The following is a 21,974-nucleotide window of genomic DNA, read 5'->3' on the forward strand; positions in this document are numbered from 1 at the left end:
TTCTGCAAGGCTGCAAAATACAAGTTGAGCATTTGCAAAACAATTGTATTTCTATATACTAGCAATGAACATTAAAAGTGAAATAATTTTACAGTAGCATCAAAAAGATCAAGATGTTAGAGAATAAATTTAACAAAATAAGTTCAAATGAAACTATAAAATACTGAAAAAAGAAACTGTATAAGTGGAAAGATATTTTATAGTCTTGTATTGGAACTTTATTGTTAAGACTGAAGTACCCTCCAAACTGATCTTCAGATTCAGCACAATCACTGTGAAAATCCAAGTTCACTTTGTGTATGTATGTAAAGAAATGGACAGACAAATCTTGAAATTTATGTGGAAATGCAAAGGGCCCAGAATAGTCAAAATGTAGAAAAAGAGGCAAATAATTGGAGGACTCCTGATTTCTCCATTTCAAAACTTATCAAACCATGCTGCAGAATAATAAGATGCAAATAAATGGGAAAATATTTCATGTTCATGGACTGGAAGACTTAATTTTTTAATATATTATAATATACAAAGTAATCTACAGATTCAACACAATTACTATCAAAATCTCAATAACATTTATCCCAGAGATGGAAAATATTCTAAAAATCAGATGAGAGCTCAAGGTACCCCAAATAATCAGAACATTTTGAAAAAGAACAGAGTTACAGTACTCATATGTTATTTTAAACATATTAGTAAGCTACAGTAGTCAAAATAGTGTGGAACTGGCATAAGGACAGGCTAATGGAATACAATAGAGTGCACAAATCCTCAAATCTTCAACAAGAGTGCTAAGACCACTCATTGGGGAAATGTCAGACTTTTTAAAAAATGGTAGTGTGAATACAGTATCTTCATGCAAAAAAAGAGAAGTAGGACCCTTGTATCACACAGTGTATAAAAATTATCTCAGTGTTTTAAAGACCTAAATGTAATCCTGAAACTATAAAATCCTGAGAAAAAAACACAGGGGAAAAGCATCACATTGTTGTATGTGCTGGCGGTTTCTTCCCTGTGACACCAAAAGCACAGGCAAGAAAAGCAAAAATGGGGCTACATCAAACTTAAACTTTTGTGCCTTAAAACAAAGGGGTGTGTAAAGGCAACCTACAGAATAGAATAAAATATTTACAAATTATATACCTATAAGGAGTTAATATCACACTGTATGAAGAACTCCTATATTTCCACATCTAAAAATCAAATATCCTGATTTTAAAAGGGGAAAAATACTTTAATAGATATTTATCCAAAGATGGTCTAGAAATGTTCACAAGGGCCAGGCGCAGTGGCTCATGCCTGTAATCCCAGCACTTTGGAAGGCCAAGGTGGGCAGATCACCTGAGGTCAAGGGTTTGAGACCAGCCTGCGCAACATGGTGAAACCCCATCTCTACTAAAAATACAAAAAATTAGCCAGGCATGATGGCGGGCACCTGTAATCCCAGCTACTTGAGAGGCTGAGTCAGGAGAAACGCTTGAACCTGGGAGGCATAGGTCGCAGTGAGCAGAAATTGTGCCACTGCATTCCAGCCTGGGCCATGAGAGCAGAACTCCATCTCAAAAAAAAAAGAACAAAAGAAGTGTTCACAAGCATATGAAAACATACTCAATGTTCTCTAATCTAGAAATGCAAATAAAAACTACAACTGGGTATCACCTGATACCCACTAGGATCATTGCTATCAATAAAATAGAAAATATCTTTGGCAAGGATGTAGAGAAATTGGAAACGTACTGTTGTAGGAATTGTAAAATGGTGCAATCACTATGGAAAATAGCTTGGAGGGTCCACAAAAAAATGAAAAATATAACTATCATATGATGCACCAATCTCATTTCTGCATGTATATATATTAAAAATGTAAAGCTGGATTTTGAAGAGATGCTTGCCCACCCATGTTCATAGCCACACTTTTCACATTAACCAAGAAGTAGAAGCAGACCAAATGTTCATCCACAGATTTATGTAAAAATAAAATGTAGTCTCTACATAAAATGGAAAATCGTTCAGCCTTAAAAAGGAAAGAAATCCTGTCACATGCTACAACATGGATGAACCTTGAGGACATTATGCTAAGTGAAATAAGCCAGTCGCAAAAAGAAAAAATATGATTCCATTTATTTGAGGTAAGTAAAGTTGTTAAATTCATATAAACAAAGTAGAATGTTGGTTACAAGTGGCTGGCATGAAGGGAAAAAGAGGAGCTCTTTAATGGGTATAGAGTTTGAGATTAGTGAGATGAAAAAGTTTTGGAATTCTGTTCCACAACAGTGTGAATATGCTAATGTGAAACAGTACTGAACTGAATGCTTAAAACTGTTAGCATGGTAAACTCAGTGCAAAGCTTCAGTAATCAAGAGTTAGGCTGATATAAAGCTCAACAGCTAGATCATTGCAGTGTAATCAAGTGTCTAAAAATAATCCCTTACATTTATGGTCTGTTGATTTCAAAAAGAGTTTCAAAACAATTTGGTGGGGAAAAGTAGTCTTTCCAGTAAATGATATTGTAACAACTGAATATCCACATGTAAAAGAATGAAGTTGAATCTCTGCTTTCTATCATACAAAAATGAACTCAAAATGGGTCAAATATCTAAATATAAGAGCTAATGCTACAAAATTTTTAGGAGTAAGTCTTTGTGATGTTGGATTAGGCAATGATTTCTTAGATATAAAATACACAAGTAACAAAATAAAACATAGGTAAACTGGATTTCACCTAATTAAAAACCTTTTGTGCTTCAAAGTGATAGGGACAGGAGGCAGGGAAATTCTGGGCAGAAGAGGATGGATCCCCAGTGAGGGCTGCAGCCTCAAGCTGAAAAGCCTGATATGGTGGCCCAAAGTGAGAACTTACATCCTTGATTTCCTGCTCAAATGTTGCCTTTTCCAAAACCACCCCTGGCCTGCTCTGCCCCCGATTCCTGTGCCCATAAAAGCCCCAGGCTCAGCCAGCAGAGAGAGGAGTAGCAGCTGGATATTGGAGACTACAGCTGGATGTCAGAGAGAAGCGGCTTGACTTCAGAGGGGACGGTCTGACAGCATAACTTCTGAGAAGAATCTGGCCAGAGACAGCCAGACTTCAGTGGAGTTTACCTTCCCACTCTGTCCCCTTTTCAGCTCCCCTTCCTGCTGAGAGCCACTTCCATCAGCAATAAAATTTCCTGCATTTACCATCCTCCAATTTGTTTGTGCAACATCATTTCTCCTGGATGCTGGTCAAGAGCTCAGGTGCCACAAGTGTGGTTGCAAAAGGCTGTCACACTGACCCTTTGCCCTTGCTGGCAGAAGGCAGCCACCTCACGCAAAAAGGCAGAGGATCCACTGAGCTGTTAACACTTAAGCCATGCATATGCAGACAGCCAAGTTAAAAGAGCACCCAAACACTTCCTCTGGGACTTCAGGGGTCACTGGCACCTCTCCCCAGATGTTACTGTGGGACCAGTACAGAGTTCACTCCTGCTGGTGCCAAAAGGCATTCACCCCAGCTGCCGAACCCACTCACCTGTTTGCTCCCTCCAGCAAGGGGTGGAACACAGCAGGTTTGAGTGAGTGGAGTGGCTGACTCCAGTGCTCATATACTCCCATTTCTGCCCATGAAGCAGTCAGGGAAATATCCTGCTTCAAAAGGACATCATCAAGAAAGTGAAAGGAAAAAAATGAAAAGACCTGCAAAATGGGAGAAAATATTTTTAAAGTACATATCTGATAAGGAAATTATATCTAGAATATGTAAAGAAGTCTTACAACTAAATAATAAAATTATAAATGTTCCAATAAGGGGAAAGGAAAATAGGATTTTAACAGGCCTTTCTCTAAAGAAGATATACAAATGGCTAATTAGCACATGAAAAAAAGGTGAAGGTCATTAGTCATTAGGGAAATGCAAACCAAAACTATAACATACCCGTTCATACCCATAACAATACCTAAAGTAAAAGGGACAGATGTTAGTGTTTGTGAGGTTGGAGGGAAATTGGAACCCTAATTTGCTGCTAGTGTGAATGTGAAATGGTGCAGCCACTTTGGAAATGAGTCTGGCAGTTCCTTAAATGAATAAACAAGATTACCATAGGACTCAATAATCCCACTCCTAAATATATGCCCAGGAGGAATGAAAACATGTTTACACAAAAACTTATACATGAATATTTATAGCAGCATTGTTCATAGTAGCAAAAAAGAGAAAATAGTCTAAACATTCATCAGTTTATAAATGAAGAAACACAATTGGTATATCCATACAATGGAATGTTATTTAGAAATAAAAGGACATTAAATAGTGATTTATGCAACAACATGGATGAACTTGGAAAACATGTTAAGTAAAAGAAGCTAGTCATAAAAGGCTACATTTTGTATGATTCTGTTTATTTCAAGTGTCCTGAGTAGGCAAATCTGTATAAGGAAAATGTAGGTTTGTGGTTGCCAGGTGATCCCTAGTGAGGGTGGTGGAAGAGATTTGGAGAATAAGTGCTGGTGGGTATGGAGTTTCTTTAGGGAGTAAATATTCTGAATGTAGATAGTGATGGTGATTGCACAACTTTATTAAAAATCACTGAATTATATGGTTCAAAAGATATACTGTGAATTGTATTTTAATAAAGCTGATACTTTTTTAAAGTTATAGTAGTTGATACTTTATCATCATATAATAAAATTAACACACTTTTTTAAGAGAAAAGTTTTCCTTTTTATACTCATATTTTAGTGTACTTTTACAAAGTAGCTTATTAATAACAATTTATTTAAAGCAGATAATGTTACAAGCAGTTGAATTTTGCAGATCACATATCAAAAAATAGTTTTGGTGATGAACTGATAATTAAATTAGACCTTCCTTTAATTTCATTTAAATCAAAGAATTAAACACCACCTGGCTTGGAAAAGGATTTGTTACTAGTCATTGTTTACTCATCTCCTCAGAACATATCTAAAAAGGCATTGCCAAGGCATATCATAATGACTGTTCATTGTATGTGTTACATTTTTTACCTTGAGACACCTTGTTTGACCTAATACATTTAGAAAGGATTGGGAAAATTGAGTTATTGTCTTCTTCAATATACTGTTGCAAAACAGTATTTTTCATTAAAGTTTCTTTCTGTGCTTTAAACTAATTATCAACAAAACTATTGAACTGCAGATTTAATTTGTTTAACTTATGAGAAATATCTACTAAATAAGTTAGGTGACAAAGCCACTTCTGTCAAACCATTTTTTTCAGTGTTTGATACAAACTCTGCATTCTTTGCTGATGAAAGAGGCAAGGTTTTTAACAACAGCAACAAAAAAAATGTCAGCACTGTCATTGTAAATATTTAGACAGCTTGAGTGGGACAAATTGTTTTATTTTGTGAAACAGGAGAAGGCTGGCTGGGAAAGGGGACGTGGGAAGTGATGTCTCCTATGGCACACAGGTGTATGTTCTCAGGCAAATCTGTCTTTGAATTTGAGGTTGTGTATACGTGTTCCTTTAAAACGATGCCTGTGCATCTTCCTGAAAGTCTTTGTCTGTCACCCAGGCTGGAATGCATTGGCACAATTATGGCTAACTGTAACGTCAACATCCTGGGCTCAAGCCATCCTTGCACCTCAGCCTCCAGAGTAGCTGGGTCCGCAAAGCACGTGCCTTCACAACCAGCCAATTTTCATATTGTTTCTAGAGAGGGATGTTACCCAGGCTAGTCTTGATCTCCCGGGCTCAAGTGATCCTCCTGCCTCAGCCTCCCAGGCAGTGCTGGGATTACAGGCATGAACCTCCATGCCTGGCCTCCTTTATATTTATTTTTATTTATTTATTTATTTTTAAATGGACTCTCGCTCTATTGCTGAGGCTGGAGTGCAGTGGCACAATCTCTGCTTACTGTAACCTCCACCTCCTGGGTTCAAGTGATTCTCCTGCCTCAGCCCCCCGAGTAGCTGGGATTACAGGCACCTGCCATGACATCTGGCTACTGTGTGTGTGTGTGTGTGTGTGTGTGTGTGTGTGTGTTTAGTAGAGATGGGATTCCATCATGTTGTCCAGGCTGGTCTTGATCTCCTGATCTCAAGTGATCCACCTGCCTCAGCCTCCCAAAGTTCTAGCATTATAGGTGTGAGCCACTGCGCCCAGCCTCTGCTAGTTTTTTAAAGCCTATCTCCAGAAGTCTGCTTTCTCATTTTGAATACTGTAGGTATTCAAATGAATTCAGTAGGTACTGTTCTACCCTACTATTATTCTTTTGCAAATGAATAGCATGGCCTTGAAAAGCATACATTTGTGCATAGTAGTAGTGTATACAGGTATATTTATTTGGGTGGTTGATTTTTATTGTTTTTTATTTATTTATCTATCTTGAGACGGAGTCTTGCTCTTGTTTCCCAGGCTAGAGTGCAGTGCACGATCTCTGCTCACTGCAACTTCCACCTCCCGGGTTCAAGCAATTCTCCTGCCTCAGCCTCCCTAGTAGCTGGGATTACAGGCCTGCCACCACACCCGGCCAATTTTTGTATTTTTAGTAGAGACGGGATTTCACCATTTGGCCAGGCTGGTCTTGAACTCCTGATCTCGTGATCTACCCGCCTCGGCCTCCCAAAGTGCTGGGATTACAGGCTTGAGCCACCGTGCCCAGCCACAGGTATATTTTGATGTTGGTACACTTTGTGTTCGTTTGGACTACATTTTGCTAGAGATGATACCTGTGACACTTGTCTGTGCTCTGTGTTACTCTCCTGCACTTGTGACAGATGTATCTTGCTGTCTATATGGAACCTAAGAATCCTCCACAGCTGGCAGCTTCTACTAGTTGTTTGGAACTAGAATAAGAGGTGATTCTCTGTGAAAGCAATTTTGTTAGTTTTCTTAGTTTGTTTATATCTTTGCTCTTTTTGTAGTTTGGATTTTCTAATTACTTTATTAATGCAATTTCCTTTTGTTAAACTTTATTGTCCTTAAACCAGCTTGGAGACATGCTGGGAGATAATTTTCCATGGGTCTCACCCTTTCCTGTATGTTTTGTGAACAGAAGCTGTGGCTGCCTTTGTTCTTGACTATCTTTTCAAGATTATTTCTATATACAGTGAGTAGCTTTGGAAGATGCTGTAGTGACTTCACAGCAGCGGTCAGGTTTGCATATCTCCCTGGAAGGTAGAGCTGGCGTCTCCCGCTAGTGCAGAGGGATAGGCATATTTCCCATGATTAAAGATTCCACCTCCTGAAGGTTAGGGTTTCTCTCCTGTGACGCAACACATTGCGTGTGCAGGTGGCCTGTGGCCCTGTTCAAGTTGCTCTGTGGTATTTGGGACTTGGGGAACTAGAGCCTAGTGGTCACAAGATAATGTTGATATTCTGGCTGCCCCTGTTGTTGTAAGTAATGAATACTTTGTCTCTCACCCAGGAGACTTTTTTTCCTCTGCCAGCATTTATTAGCTTGTGACAGGCTAACTTGTTAGCTTGAAAGTAGTGTGAATCTCAGATCCTTCACAGGTCTTGATAGTATGTAGGTAACACAAATACATGCATAAACAGCTATCTGAGTTCAGCTCAGAAATGTCAGTTTTTACCCATGTTTTTCATTAAAAACTCTATTACATATTGTATAAACGTAGCATCGGTTTTTTCAAATTTTTTTCTACGTTATAATTTTTTGGTATAAGTTTGCCATTTATATTTAATGAGAATTTGAAAAGCATAGTAAACTATGTTTTTAGTGCACTAAAATTGTATGTATGTTTGTATAAACTTGTGTTTGGTTTGTTTTTGTTTTTTGAGATACAGTTGCACTCTGTCACCCAGGCTGGAGTGCAGTAGGGCAGTCTCGACTCACTGCAACCTCTGCCTCCTGGATTCAAGTGATTCTCATGCCTTAACCTCCTGAGTAGCTGGGACTACGGGTGCCTGCTGGGACTACAGGCACCTGCCACCACGCCTGGCTAAATTTTGTATTTTTAGTAGAGACAGGGTTTTGCCACGTTGGCCAGGCTGGTCTCAAACTCTTGACCTCAAGTAATCCATGCACCTCAGCCTCCCAAAGTGCTGGGATTACAGACGTGAGTCAGGAGCCACTGTGCCCAGCCCTCTATTTGTAAATACATGCCTAGTTATGTTTTTTGTTTGTTTGTTGTTTTTTGTTTTTTGTTTTTTTGAGACAGAGTCTCGCTCTGTCACCCATGCTGGAGTGCAGTGGCGCCATCTCCGCTCACTGCAATCTCTGTCTCCCGGGTTCAAGCGATTCTCCTGCCCCAGCCTCCCGAGTAGCTGAGACTACAGGTGCATGCTACCATGCCCAGCTAATTTTCTGTGTTTTTATTAGAGACCGGGTTTCTACTAAACATGTTAGTAGTGGATGGGGTTTCTACTAAACATAGCCTGGTGTTAGCCAGGATGGTCTCTATCTCCTAACCTCGTGATCCACCCACCTCGGCCTCCCAAAGTGCAGAGATTACAGGTGTGAGCCACCACACCCGGCCTAGTTATGTTTTTAAAAACAAATTATTGTCTGCCTCATCATATATTTATGAATCAGTCTTAATTCCATGAATGTCATAGTGATGTACTGTTTGCCTCTGTTTCAGAATATTGGAAAGAAGATGACCTGTCAGGAGTTCATTGCAAATCTGCAAGGGGTAAATGAGGGTGTTGATTTCTCCAAGGATCTGCTGAAAGTAAGCATGGAACTATTGGTTTTTAGTGTGTGCTTATGTTTCTATATTTGCTGCTTACAGCTTAATCCTAAGTAGGCTAAGGATCACTTAAGTATTTTCCTTTTTGCTTTTGGTTTTATTGGTGATGTTTCTTTTAAGCCTTGTCCTTGATTTTTCATGCTGCAAAGTACCTTAAGTTGATAATTTCTAGAAGTCTGTGTTGTAATCAATAATACTGAGGTAAGTAAATTGGGAATGGTTGGTGATACAAATAGTGAGTGGCAGTTTTTGTTGGATTTATTTGTAAATAGACTATCAGAATTTGAGAAAGGTCGCAAAGGCATATGCACTACGGAAACAGCAGCATTTGCAGGCTGTGATGGAAACAGTTACAGCTGTGTTCAATCCCTAGTCTGATGGAAACAGTTACAGCTGTGTTCAATCCCTAGTCTCAGAGCCACTCAGGTTGTCTCTGGAAAGAGATTAAATTAAATTCTCAGTGATTGTAGAATGCCTGAATTATTTGCATTCGGCTTTATTATTGGCAATAATCAGCATGTCTTTCCCCATCATCGGATTGTTTTCAAGGAGACCACAAAATCAACTTTGGAATTCATGCATTCTCCAGCATTGTAAATGAGATTGGCATTTGATTGAGTACAAAATAATGGTAATATGAATATTTGGGGAGTTGTAGGGTAAGATGTATACATTGAGAATGTGGTTTTTACAGTTCTCTATTTGATTCTAGCTTTTTAAAAAACTTAGTACACGCATAGGTTTCTTTTGGAATCGATTTCTTTAAATGAATTTTTGAGAAAGGTGACATTTGAATCAGCTATGGTATGGAAATGTATGATATGATATGGAAATGTTGAAAGAGAAGTCCTTTGTTATGTTTTATGTAACTTTTAAGCTACATAGAATAGAGTTCTGCCAGATTTGGAAAGTCTTACCTACTATGGTAGATGAAAGAAGGCATTACGATGTGGTATTATGACATTCTTAGTCTTACTAACTTTATTTGCAGCACATTACAAAAAGTTATGAAAAAAAATCAGGAAGAAAAGTAGCTTTAATTTATGGAGTAAAGAAGGCATTTTTTTAGGTCCTTTGTACAGCAAGTGCTGCCATTTCTAAAGGTAAAATTCTGAATGGGAGCAGGAGATAAATGGTGCAGGATTGTGACGTGATAAAGATGTTTTATATCTTCCGTTGAATCCATGCAGTGTTAACAAGACTTTTTTCAGTCGTGGTATTTGCGTGGAAAATTATGGAGTCTCTCTAAGAGAGGATTTGTGAGGCTTTTATCAACTTATGTCAGAAATGAAAGTTGACAGGAAAATTTGCATAGTGAAGCTTTTAGAATTTAGTGGTAGGCTTATGGTAACCTGCATGACTGTTGGCAAATTATTGGCTAATTTATGGCATGTTTGGTGGTGCTGTATGAAACCCTATATATGGTTAATATACAGTCCAGAGGCTACTGTTCATCTTGAGTAGACGTGTTCTTTGACTTCGTCTACCAAGAATTTGCCAGATGATTTGTTGCTGTTGTGCAATGAGATTATGTTTATAAACCTCAGGGGAAAGTATGTATTATTTGTTTTTTTGTTGTGAGAAGGTGATAGTGAAATGATACAGAAAATGGTGGTGGTTAGTATGGTAATTGTCAAGTGAAATCTTGATTCTCTTCTGTAACAAACCCCAGCCGCTCACCCCCCCAAGATAGCTTTTCTATTTCAGTAGGAATGGGTATTACTGAAAATTTCAGTAAGAAAAGATTTTCTTTAAACCATGTTTGTTTCATTCCTCTATTCTGTGTGCTGTCCGGTTTTCCTTCCCTTTCCTCTTCTTCCTGCCTTCCTTTTCTCCTGGTTTCTTTTTATTTCTGTCTTTTCCTTTCCCTTTGGCTTTCTATTTTTCTTTTGGTGTCTTTTTTTCTCATTCTCTTTCTCTTAGGATAGCTATCGCTGGATTCCCTGCTGAGATAAATTATTGGGTGGAGGATGTACTTGAATTCTGGGGGAAAATATAGTTATATATGCACTGCACAGATACATACATACATAGAAACTTTTCAAAGTTTGGTGTCGTCATACAGGTTTTTTAATATCATGGTCATTCTCTCTTTCTTTGCCACCTTTCCAATCTCCATGTTACAGGCATGTGTGACATTAAGTTTATTTTTTGTGAAATAAAAGGAAAAATTATGACCTTTATTAGGTTTCCTCATAATCATATATAGAAACTGCTAGATTCAATGTAAAAAAAGCTTAAAGTTACATAAACTGAGGCTTTTATTGTTACGTATTGACCTTGATACTTTTAGATTAATTTGGATCAAAAGTAACGTTTGGATTTATGTCTGTTCAGATTTCTTTGGCCCAGAAGTAACATTTGTATTTTTATGTCTGTTGTTCCGTGCCATTTGGTAGTTGGGAACATTTATTGAAGGTCTGCTGTGTGTTTACTAGGTGTTGTGGGATTGGAGAAGATGCTGAAACCAAATGGGCACCTGTCCTCACAGATTACAGACTAATGAGAAACATTGGAGGTGTCTTTCTCCATAAAATGAACAGTTATTCCATGTTGAAATAAAAATATAAGCCAAATTCTGTTTTTTTGTTGTTGTTGTTTTCTGAAGAGAAAGGGTTAAGAAAAAATAGACCCTGACATATTTAAATGTGTGAGAAATGAGAAGCTTGTATAGTCATTTAATTCAGTTAATTTAATTAATATTTTGCTTCTGAATTTGCCTTATACTGTATTGAAGGGATAGATGATATGTTGAGTCCCTTTTTAGTTTAAAAATCCATTGCAGTTTCCATTGTTTACTCAAATAACCTAAACCGATATTCGACTTTTTTCCCATACAAGGTGTTTAGAGTATAAGATAGGGATATCTGTAATAAAAGTGAAATAAGTTGGATATCAGAAGACAACCAGTGATAGGATATTACTTAGGTTCCTCAAAGCAGAAGGCTGGGAGGAGGCGATGTTTGAAATGATGTATGAGTCCATTCTCCCACTGCTGTAAAGAAATACCTGATACTGAGTAATTTATAAAGAACAGAGATTTGTTTGGGTCGTGGTTCTGCGGGCTGTACAGAAAGCATGATGCTGGCATCTGCTTGGCTAGGGAGGCCTCAGGAGACCTAAAATCATGGCGGAAGTGGAGGCAGGCACATCTTACATGCCCAGAGCAGGAAGAAGAGAGGGAGGAGGGAGATACTCCACACTATTAAATAACCATAGCTCAGGAGAGCTCACTCGTCACCATCAGAACAGCACCAAGGGGATGGTGCTGACCCATTCATGAGAACTCCGCCCTCCTCATCCAATCACCTCCCACCAGACCCCACATCCAGTACTATGGATTATTATTCAACATGAGTTTTGGTGGGGACACAAACCATGTCAGATGGCCTTTTGAAGTATAAGTAAAGGACTCGTTATCTTGGTTATTATTCCATTGCATTTCCTGCCCCTTCTTTCATCCAAAGACATTCTCATATGTACCCCTCTCAACTACATGACCAAATCAAGACAGTCATTCATTTAACAAAATAGGCCAGATCATCTGGTATGATTCACATAGTACAGATAAACACAGAAAAGTTTGTTATTGTCTTACAAGTTTCTGATTAGCCCTGTGATCATGTTTCTACCTGCTCTGCCCATCCCAGCAGTTGCATGTGGTTTGTATTCAAGCATCCTTGGGAACGATGGAAGAGAAAGGGGAGGTTCCCCTTTGGGTCTGATAGATTTCGTAAAACATTCGTAAGGCTCTAGTAAGTATTACAGCTACTAAGGACATGAATAAAGAGGGATAAGAATGTAGAATGCGGGCTAGCTCTGTATTGTAGGCTGTGTTTTGAGAGACAGTATGGTATGAGAATTGAGATTATGATTTGAGAGCTGTACTGACTGGGTTCTAATACCAGGTTCTGGTACATAATGAAATGAAGGCAGAAATAAAGATGTTCTTTGAAACCAACGAGAACAAAGACACAACATACCGGAATCTCTGGGACACATTCAAAGCAGTGTGTAGAGGGAAATTTATAGCACTAAATGCCCACAAGAGAAAGCAGGAAAGATCCAAAATTGACACCCTAACATCACAATTAAAAGAACTAGAAAAGCAAGAGCAAACACATTCAAAAGCTAGCAGAAGGCTAGAAATAACTAAAATCAGAGCAGAACTGAAGGAAATAGAGACACCAAAAACCCTTCAAAAAATTAATGAATCCAGGAGCTGGTTTTTTGAAAAGATCAACAAAATTGATAGACCGCTAGCAAGACTAATAAAGAAGAAAAGAGAGAAGAATCAAATAGATGCAAAAAAAATGAAAAAGGGGATATCACCACCGATCCCACAGAAATACAATCTACCATCAGAGAATACTACAAACACCTCTACACAAATAAACTAGAAAATCTAGAAGAAATGGATAAATTCCTCGACAAATACACCCTCCCAAGACTAAACTAGGAAGAAGTTGAATCTCTGAATAGACTAATAACAGGTTCTGAAATTGTGGCAATAATCAATAGCTTACCAACCAAAAAGAGTCCAGGACCTGATGGATTCACAGCCGAATTCTACCAGAGGTACAAGGAGGAACTGGTACCATTCCCTCTGAAACTATTCCAATCGATAGAAAAAGAGGGAATCCTCCCTAACACATTTTATGAAACCAGCATTGTCCTGATACCAAAGCCTGGCAGAGACACAACCAAAAAAGAGAATTTCAGACCAATATCCTTGATGAACATTGATGCAAAAATCCTCAATAAAATACTGGCAAACGAAATCCAGCAGCACATCAAAAAGCTTATACACCATGATCAAGTGGGCTTCATCCCTGGGATGCAAGGTTGGTTCAACATATGCAAATCAATAAATGTAATCCAGCATATAAACAGAACCAAAGACAAAAACCACATGATTATCTCAATAGATGCAGAAAAGGCCTTTGACAAAATTCAACAACCCTTCATGCTAAAAACTCTCAATAAATTAGGTATTGATAGGACATATCTCAAAATAATAAGAGCTATCTATGACAGACCCACAGCCAATATCATACTGAATGGGCAAAAACTGGAAGCATTCCCTTTGAAAACTGGCACCAGACAGGGATGCCCTCTCTCACCACTCCTATTCAACATAGTGCTGGAAGTTCTGGCCAGAGCAATCAGGCAGGAGAAGGAAATAAAGGGTATTCAATTAGGAAAAGAGGAAGTCAAATTGTCCCTGTTTGCAGATGACATGATTGTATATCTAGAAAGCCCCATTGTCTCAGCCCAAAATCTCCTTAAGTTGATTAGCAACTTCAGCAAAGTCTCAGGATACAAAATCAATGTACAAAAATCACAAGCATTCTTGTACACCAATCACAGACAAACAGAGAGCCAAATCATGAGTGAACTCCCATTCACAATTGCTTCAAAGAGAATAAAATACCTAGGAATCCAACTTACAAGGGATGTGAAGGACCTCTTCAAGGAGAACTACAAACCACTGCTCAATGAAATAAAAGAGGATACAAACAAATGGAAGAACATTCCATGCTCATGGGTTGGAAGAATCGATATCGTGAAAATGGCCATACTGCCCAAGGTAATTTATAGATTCAATGCCATCCCCATCAAGCTACCAATGACTTTCTTCACAGAATTGGAAAAAACTACTTTAAAGTTCATATGGAACCAAAAAAGAGCCCCCATTGCCAAGTCAATCCTAAGCCAAAAGAACAAAGCTGGAGGCATCACGCTACCTGACTTCAAACTATACTACAAGGCTACAGTAACCAAAACAGCATGGTACTGGTACCACAACAGAGACATAGATCAATGGAACAGAACAGAGTCCTCAGAAATGATGCCGCATACCTACAACTATCTGATCTTTGACAAACCTGACAAAAACAAGAAATGGGGAAAGGATTCCCTATTTAATAAATGGTGCTGGGAAAACTGGCTAGCCATATGTAGAAAGCTGAAACTGGATCCCTTCCTTACACCTTATACAAAAATTAATTCAAGATGGATTAAAGACTTAAATGTTAGACCTAAAACCATTAAAATCCTACAAGAAAACCTAGGCAATACCATTCAGGACATAGGCGTGGGCAAGGACTTCATGTCTAAAACACCAAAAGCAATGGCAACAAAAGCCAAAATTGACAAATGGGATCTAATTAAACTAAAGAGCTTCTGCACAGCAAAAGAAACTACCATCAGAGTGAACAGGCAACCTACAGAATGGGAGAAAATTTTTGCAACCTACTCATCTGACAAATGGCTAATATCCAGAATCTACAATGAACTCAAACAAATTTACAAGAAAAAAACAACCCCATCAAAAAGTGGGCAAAGGACATGAACAGACACTTCTCAAAAGAAGACATTTATGCAGCCAAAAAACACATGAAGAAATGCTCATCATCACTGGCCATCAGAGAAATGCAAATCAAAACCACAGTGAGATACCATCTCACACCAGTTAGAATGGCCATCATTAAAAAGTCAGGAAACAACAGGTGCTGCAGAGAATGTGGAGAAATAGGAACACTTTTACACTGTTGGTGGGACTGTAAACTAGTTCAAGCATTGTGGAAGTCAGTGTGGCGATTCCTCAGGGATCTAGAACTAGAAATACCATTTGACCCAGCCATCCCATTACTGGGTATATACCCAAAGGACTATAAATCATGCTGCTATAAAGACACATGCACACGTATGTTTATTGCGGCACTATTCACAATAGCGAAGAGTTGGAACCAATCCAAATGTCCAACAACGATAGACTGGATTAAGAAAATGTGGCACATATACACCATGGAATAGTATGCAGCCATAAAAAATGATGAGTTCATGTCCTTTGTAGGGACATGGATGAAACTGGAAAACATCATTCTCAGTAAACTATCGCAAGGACAAAAAAGCAAACACCGCATGTTCTCACTCATAGGTGGGAATCGAACAATGAGAACTCATGAACACAGGAAGGGGAACATCACACTCCGGGGACTGTTGTGGAGTGGGGGAAGGGCGGAGGGACAGCATTAGGAGATATACCTAATGCTAAATGACGAGTTAATGGGTGCAGCAAAACAACATGGCACATGGGTACATATGTAACAAACCTGCACATTGTGCACATGTACCCTAAAACCTAAAGTATAATAATAAAAAAAAAAAGAAATGCAATTTCCCCTACCCACAAAAAAAAAAAAAAAAAAAAGTACCAGGTTCTGTCTCTTAATAGTCAGGGAACTACTTCAAGTAAATACTGTATTTCAATATCCTCATCTATAAAATGGGAGATTTTAGAGTCCTCACATATAGTAAGTATTGTCTGTTAGCCATTAAAACTTTTTATTTTTGATATTATTTTACTCAGCCTAAAGTGGGCTGGAATGGGGCCGTATCCCTTCCTGCAGGTATCTGGGTTTAAGATTTTTTTAGAGGCGAGTGAGATTAATGGTAGTAGTCAAAACCTCTACCCACCGTCGCTTTTTAGCTTGCTGCTTTCCAAGGATACATATCCTCTGCTCTTTGAAAGGAATCACCTGTGACATTGACTGAAAATGAATCTTGCTTAACCCTTACCTTTTGACCTTGTTAACAGCGTCTTTCTCCTGGGCCTATCCCTCTTCCCACATTTTTATACCTGACATTTGATTTGTGTTTTTAGTGACTTCCCCCTTTGATGCTACAAGAGGGGAAGTACTAGGGTGCACTGGCTCTTGGACTGGTCCTGGAATCTTGAAGAACCTTTGAGGAAGCAAACTAGTTCATATTCTCCTAAGATCCCAAGATTATCCTGGAATATTGATGCAGATGTGAATTACTTGAAGTGATTAAAACATCCCTGGGGGAAACAAGGGTTGCTAGACATGTGCCTGTCTAATGGAGAGGCCTTGGTCTGAAGGATCAGGTCCAGGAATTGTTGGGATTCTGCTTTGTCTCGGGGCAGTTTTTATGGACTCTTGACTGTGTCAGCCTGGGGACTTATTTCCCCCAGTCTCATCAGTGGCTGATACCAACTAGTGAAGTGTTGGCTTTTGATTGTGTGCATATTTCTGAAACTCTTCACTCTGTAGAATAACCTTTGAAAATTCATTAACAGCCCAGATATGGAATCATCCTAAATGTTCATCAGCAGATGAATGGATAAAATGTGGTAGATATGTACAGTGGAATATTATTTGGCCTTAAAATGAGGAATTCTGTCATTTGTCACATCGATAAATCTGGAGGACATTACACTAAATGAAATAAGCCAGGCACAGAAAAACAAATACCGCATGATCTCTCTTACAGTGGAATCTAAAAAAGTTGATCTCACAGATTCAAGGAGTAGAATGGTGGTTACCAGGGTCTGGGGATGGTGGGGATTCAAACAAAAGGTACAGTTTCCTTTAGACTATATAAATAAATCCTGGAGCTCTGTTGTATAGCATGGTGACTATAGTTAATAACATCATATTGTTTATTTGAAAATTACTAGGAGAATAGATTTTGAATGTTCTCATCACAAAACAGTATGTGAGGTGAGAAACATGTTAATTAGCTTTAATCATTGTACAGTATATATGTATACTCAAAATATCACATTGTACACCATATAGTTTTCATTTGTCAGTTAAAACATTTAAAACTAAGAATTTTCTTGAAAGTTCCTCTATCTTATGTTCAAAATGCAGTGTCTTGCTCCTCTGCCTTTCTGTTCCCTGAATTTTATTTCTACTGAGTTTCATAGGAAACCCTTGTTCTTGATTGTAACAGAAAAGCTGCCCTTCTATCTTCTATCGAATCTGCTCTGCATTTCTAACTCTGGAGGTTAATAATTCTCCATTTCTCATTATATACAGAAAAGACATAGGGCCTTTTAGTGATGGTCACCAGGTATTTATATATTTAGAGATGAGTTGTCCATGTGAAAATGTATTTACATGAAAGAAGGGAAGAAACTGAGAAAGAAAAGACAAGAAGATGCTGGCAAATGGTCTAGGAACATATAGGGTGGAAGGTCAGTTATTGGCTGTCCAATAATTTCATTCTGAAGAGACATCGAGACTGTAGATTTTGACATGACATGAACCCAGTTTTTTCTGTCCCACTTTCCCATTGCCATCTACCATTTAATACTCAGATACTGCTCTCCTTAGTATTTTTATTCCAGTCATTGTTAGATCTTTATTTCTTTTTTGAGCAGCAGTTAAATGCAGTAAGTACCAAGGGAGAGTAGAAAGAAATTAGCTGAAACAGTCTCTCCTTTAAGAATTTTTATACCAACTTATTGATGGAAAGAACAGAAACAACAAAACAAAATCTTCCAAATATTTGTGATAAAACTGAACACAATTTGCAGAATGTTTAAAAACATACCTTGAATGTATTTAAATACACAAGTAGCTCTAAGAATAATTCTAGTTAGAAGACAGTGTCACTGGAAATCATTAAAAACGTAGGGAAATAAATCTTACAGATACCAATCAGTATGACAGTCTTTTAGGTTATTGCTTACTATTAGATGTTTGACATTAGAATATTCTTTAAATTTTTAAGTTTTTTTATAGAAATTGCTTTACTTGGGAATTTATGAACTTTGAAATTAGCACGTCTTCCCTTAAGGGAAGACCAAAAGTTTTAATGCGGAAGAAAGAGAGAGAGAGTGTGTGTGTGTGTGTGTGTGTGTGTGAGAGAGAGAGAGAGAGAGAGAGTGTGTGTGTGTGTGTGTGTGTGAGAGAGAGAGAGAGAGAGAGTGTGTGTGTGTGTGTGTGTGTGTGTGTGTGTGTGTGTGTGTGTGAAGAATGGGTTAAATTGAAAGGATGTAAATCAGTATGCTTGGCCTGAGAGAGAGAGAGAGAGAGTGTGTGTGTGTGTGTGTGTGTGAAGAATGGGTTAAATTGAAAGGATGTAAATCAGTATGCTTGGCCTGAGAGAGAGAGAGAGAGAATGTGTGTGTGTCTGTGTGTGTGAAGAATGGGTTAAATTGAAAGGATGTAAATTAGTATGCTTGCCCTAGCAGGATTTATAAGCTTCATTCCATGAACAGAGTGATTAAAAAAAACAGTGAATTAAATTGTTACATAGTCTGTTGGTTAGAATCCTAATAAAAGTTGTCATTCAAATGCATTTGTTTTCCCTTGCTTTCTCAAAGGACAGAGTTTAGGCAAGATTCTCTTAGGAGACGGTTCCAAGAATATGTAGGATACCTCAATCCCGTTTTTAACCTATCTTGTCAGCTGAAAGGATTATATATGTTGTTTTAAACATAATTTTCTCATTTGGTTTTCTTAGGGAAAAATAATTTGTGAAAATGATGGAGTAATTAGCCAAGAAGGTAGAATTTAAATAGACTCAAAAGATCAGCAAAGATAAAACACATTTTAAATAAAGATTATTGCATCTTTTTGGACAAGGAAGAAACGTAATTAGGAAATACAAAGTGATGCTCTCAGGTTTGTGACCATTAGGCTTTTTAATCAGTTACAGCTATATGTAAGGGTAAAGAACAACAAATGAATCAGCCATTAAAAATCTAGAGGTAAGCCATTTTTGTAAGTTCAAACCCCAAAAAGGATCTGTTCACACAGAGTGACAGCAAAAGCTGTAATGATTCTTCTTAAAAAAAAAAAAAAAAAGAAAAAGAAAAAGAAAAGAAAAAAAAAAGAGTAAAACTGACCCATCTCTCTTTCTGAGTTCCATCTAGAGAGAGATGGAAATTTCCGCCAGAGAGAAGATTGGAAATTTAACACTGACAATTGCCCTACTTTTCAATATTTTCTACCAGAATGCTTAACCTAAGCAATGTTGCTTAACATGAAGTCTTTTTTCCCTATTTTATCTTCCCACTCTCATTGTTGCTCTCTCCTCTCTCATCTTTACTTCCTGATTAACACTGAGTACAAGTATAGCTGGAGACATCAGAATAAGACTAGGTTTTATTAATGTCAGCATTCTGGTTTGTGCTATCATACTATAGTTTTGCAGATGTTACCATTGGAGGAGACTGGGTAAATGGCACAAGGAGTCTGTTCTTTTCTTACAACTGCCTGTGAATTTGTAATTCTCTCAGTAAAACAATGACAAAAATAATGAACAAGTCCACTCTAAAAAAAAAAAAAGATGAGCCAGTTTGTCTATTCAGCCAGAGGTTTTAGGCATCATATAAAAATTGGCTTAAGGAAATTTTACTACTCTTGGTCATTCTTTTAAAGTACTGAGTATAATATAATGACCAACAGTTCAGAAACCATATATCAGTATTAAAAACACTGACGTTTTAAGAAGAAGACAATGGGAATTGTTTTGAAGAATTGAAAGCTGGAAAGTAACATGATCCTATGTTTATTATCATGTTTTACTCTGGATGTTCGGAGAATTGTTTAGGAAAGTGGAAGTGGAAGGATGGTAAAATTGCAATTGTGTATGTGAGAAGGATGGTGGCTTGGATGCTGGTGGTGACAGTATTGAAGGAAATATATGAAGTATTGAATTATTTGGAGCTTCCTATTAGAGATTCTGTTGGTAGACTGGTTTCCTGATTGCCCCTTTGTCCCTTACCTGAATGAAGTACAAAAGGAACAAAAAGTAGAATCTGAATTTTCTCTACCCAGTTAATGTTTGTTTGTTTGTTTGTTTGTTTGCGACGGAGTCTTGCTCTGTTGCCCAGGCTGGAATGCAGTGGCATGATCTCTGCTCACTGCAAACTCCGCCTCCTGGGTTCAAGTGATTGTCCTGACACAGCCTCCCGAGTAGCTGGCATTACAGGCATCCACCACCACACCCAGCTAATTTTTTTTTTTTTTTTTTTTTTTTGTACTTTTGGTAGAGACAGGGTTTTACCTTGTTAACAAGGCTGGTCTTGAACTCCTGACCTCAAATGATCCACCCACCTCGGCCTCCCAGTCGTGAGCCACCCCGTCCAGACCCCAGTTAATGTTTATTTGACCTGTTAGGCTGAATGTCATGGAAGGCTGTGTGGCAGAGTGAAGTGAGTAGTTACAGATCTAGAAAGTAATCCCAATATCTTAACTTGGCCAAGCAACTTAATCCTTTTCAGTTTTCTCAGGTATGGCATGGGATAAAAATACCTTCTTCTAAGAGCGGTTAGGAGAATTAAATATGGAGAGGTGTGTTAAGTGGCTAGCAGTGTGCCCGTGTGGAATGCACTAGTTGTTCTGACTGGGTTATGGAAGTCGCTGGGCTCTAAGCCTGTCTTAGTGTTGCTAGTGACTAGTGGTGGCGCCTCCAGGTGATCACTTCACTTTGTGCCTGAGTTTCCTCATTTGTAAAATGAGATATTTGGCCTATGCCTATGGTTTTCAGGTTTTCGGTTTAGGCTCCTGGGGCCTGTGTCCAGTGTTCACCCCTCCCTGTCCCCGCTACCCTTCTGCTGCAGAAGTTGTTCTTTTTTTCTGTCATGTTCTAACTTCCTTTGGTGATGTCTTTTGAGCAAAATATTGTGTGGCAAAAAAGAAATTGGAAAAACTTCACAGGGTGATCTTTTAAGGATCATTTCAGTCTAAGTGCTGGGCATTTTCTTAACATTATTTTTTCCTTTGTAAATCCAAATCACACTTGTTAAGTTGTAACTCTCTTAACTCTCACCTTCTATTTACTGGTTTAGACAAAGAAGTATATACTTAATAATGAAACCAGAGAATGTTCAGATTTAAATCCAAGAAAATTGCTTTTGTCATCGCAGCATTTTCAAAAGATTATTCCCAAAGGACTACACAAGAGGAAGAAGCATACCTCAGTCGGAAAAAGGGCTGAACTTTTTATAAAGGAAAAGCCTGAACTGAATTCTCAAAAATACTTGATCTGAGTTATTTTCGGAGTATGTAGTTGAAAATAGGAACTTATGGGTGGTATTTAAGTGTAGCTAAAAAAAGAGCATCAACTGTTGCCTAGAGTAGGTGAGTTCTTTCCAAGAGAAGGTCACGGAAACCTGGTAGCAACAGTATCCATGGAGGAAGAGGGCTTGGATGCCTGTCCTGTGTAAGTCAGAGAGCCTTTTAAGAGAAAAGCTAGGTTTGCAAGCTTTTTAAGAGAAAAGCTTTAAAGGTTCTGGCTTAAAATGCGGAATATTGCTGCTTTTTTCAGTAAATCAAGCTGAGTTAGGTGATGAAAGGTGAGTGGCGTGTTTCCGCTTCTGCCCTCCCAGTGGAGGTCTGGCAGCTTGCTTTTGCTTTCAATCACGTGCTCATCATGGGCAGAATAATGATGCTGCTTTCGGTGTGGTTCAGACCATGAATGAAAAATGGTGACGATAATGAGGGTAATACTTTGAAGGATCCACAAATCATGTTCATGCGTTTTCT

At 38.2% G+C, this 21,974-nt stretch overlaps 1 protein-coding gene across 21 annotated transcripts in view; it reads left to right on the top strand.

The window, feature by feature from the left end:
- The window catches only part of PSD3 (pleckstrin and Sec7 domain containing 3), a 555,378-nt gene that overhangs the window by 310,523 nt on the left and 222,881 nt on the right, over nucleotides 1–21,974 (top strand). For 15 of the 21 annotated variants that reach the window (XM_055286530.2, XM_055286538.2, XM_055286547.2 and 12 more), the window contains one exon: nucleotides 8,557–8,646. The exons of 1 other annotated variant lie outside the window; for it this stretch is intronic. In XM_055286530.2, the coding sequence (XP_055142505.2) occupies nucleotides 8,557–8,646 (90 nt within the window). Of the gene's footprint in view, nucleotides 1–8,556; nucleotides 8,647–11,102; nucleotides 11,241–11,767; nucleotides 12,868–21,974 lie in introns of those variants that run through there. 5 more of the 21 variants (XM_055286602.2, XM_055286610.2, XM_055286677.2 and 2 more) reach the window with 2 other exon arrangements.

The sequence above is a fragment of the Symphalangus syndactylus genome, chromosome 1 (assembly GCF_028878055.3).
Source record: "Symphalangus syndactylus isolate Jambi chromosome 1, NHGRI_mSymSyn1-v2.1_pri, whole genome shotgun sequence".
NCBI lineage: Eukaryota > Metazoa > Chordata > Mammalia > Primates > Hylobatidae > Symphalangus > Symphalangus syndactylus.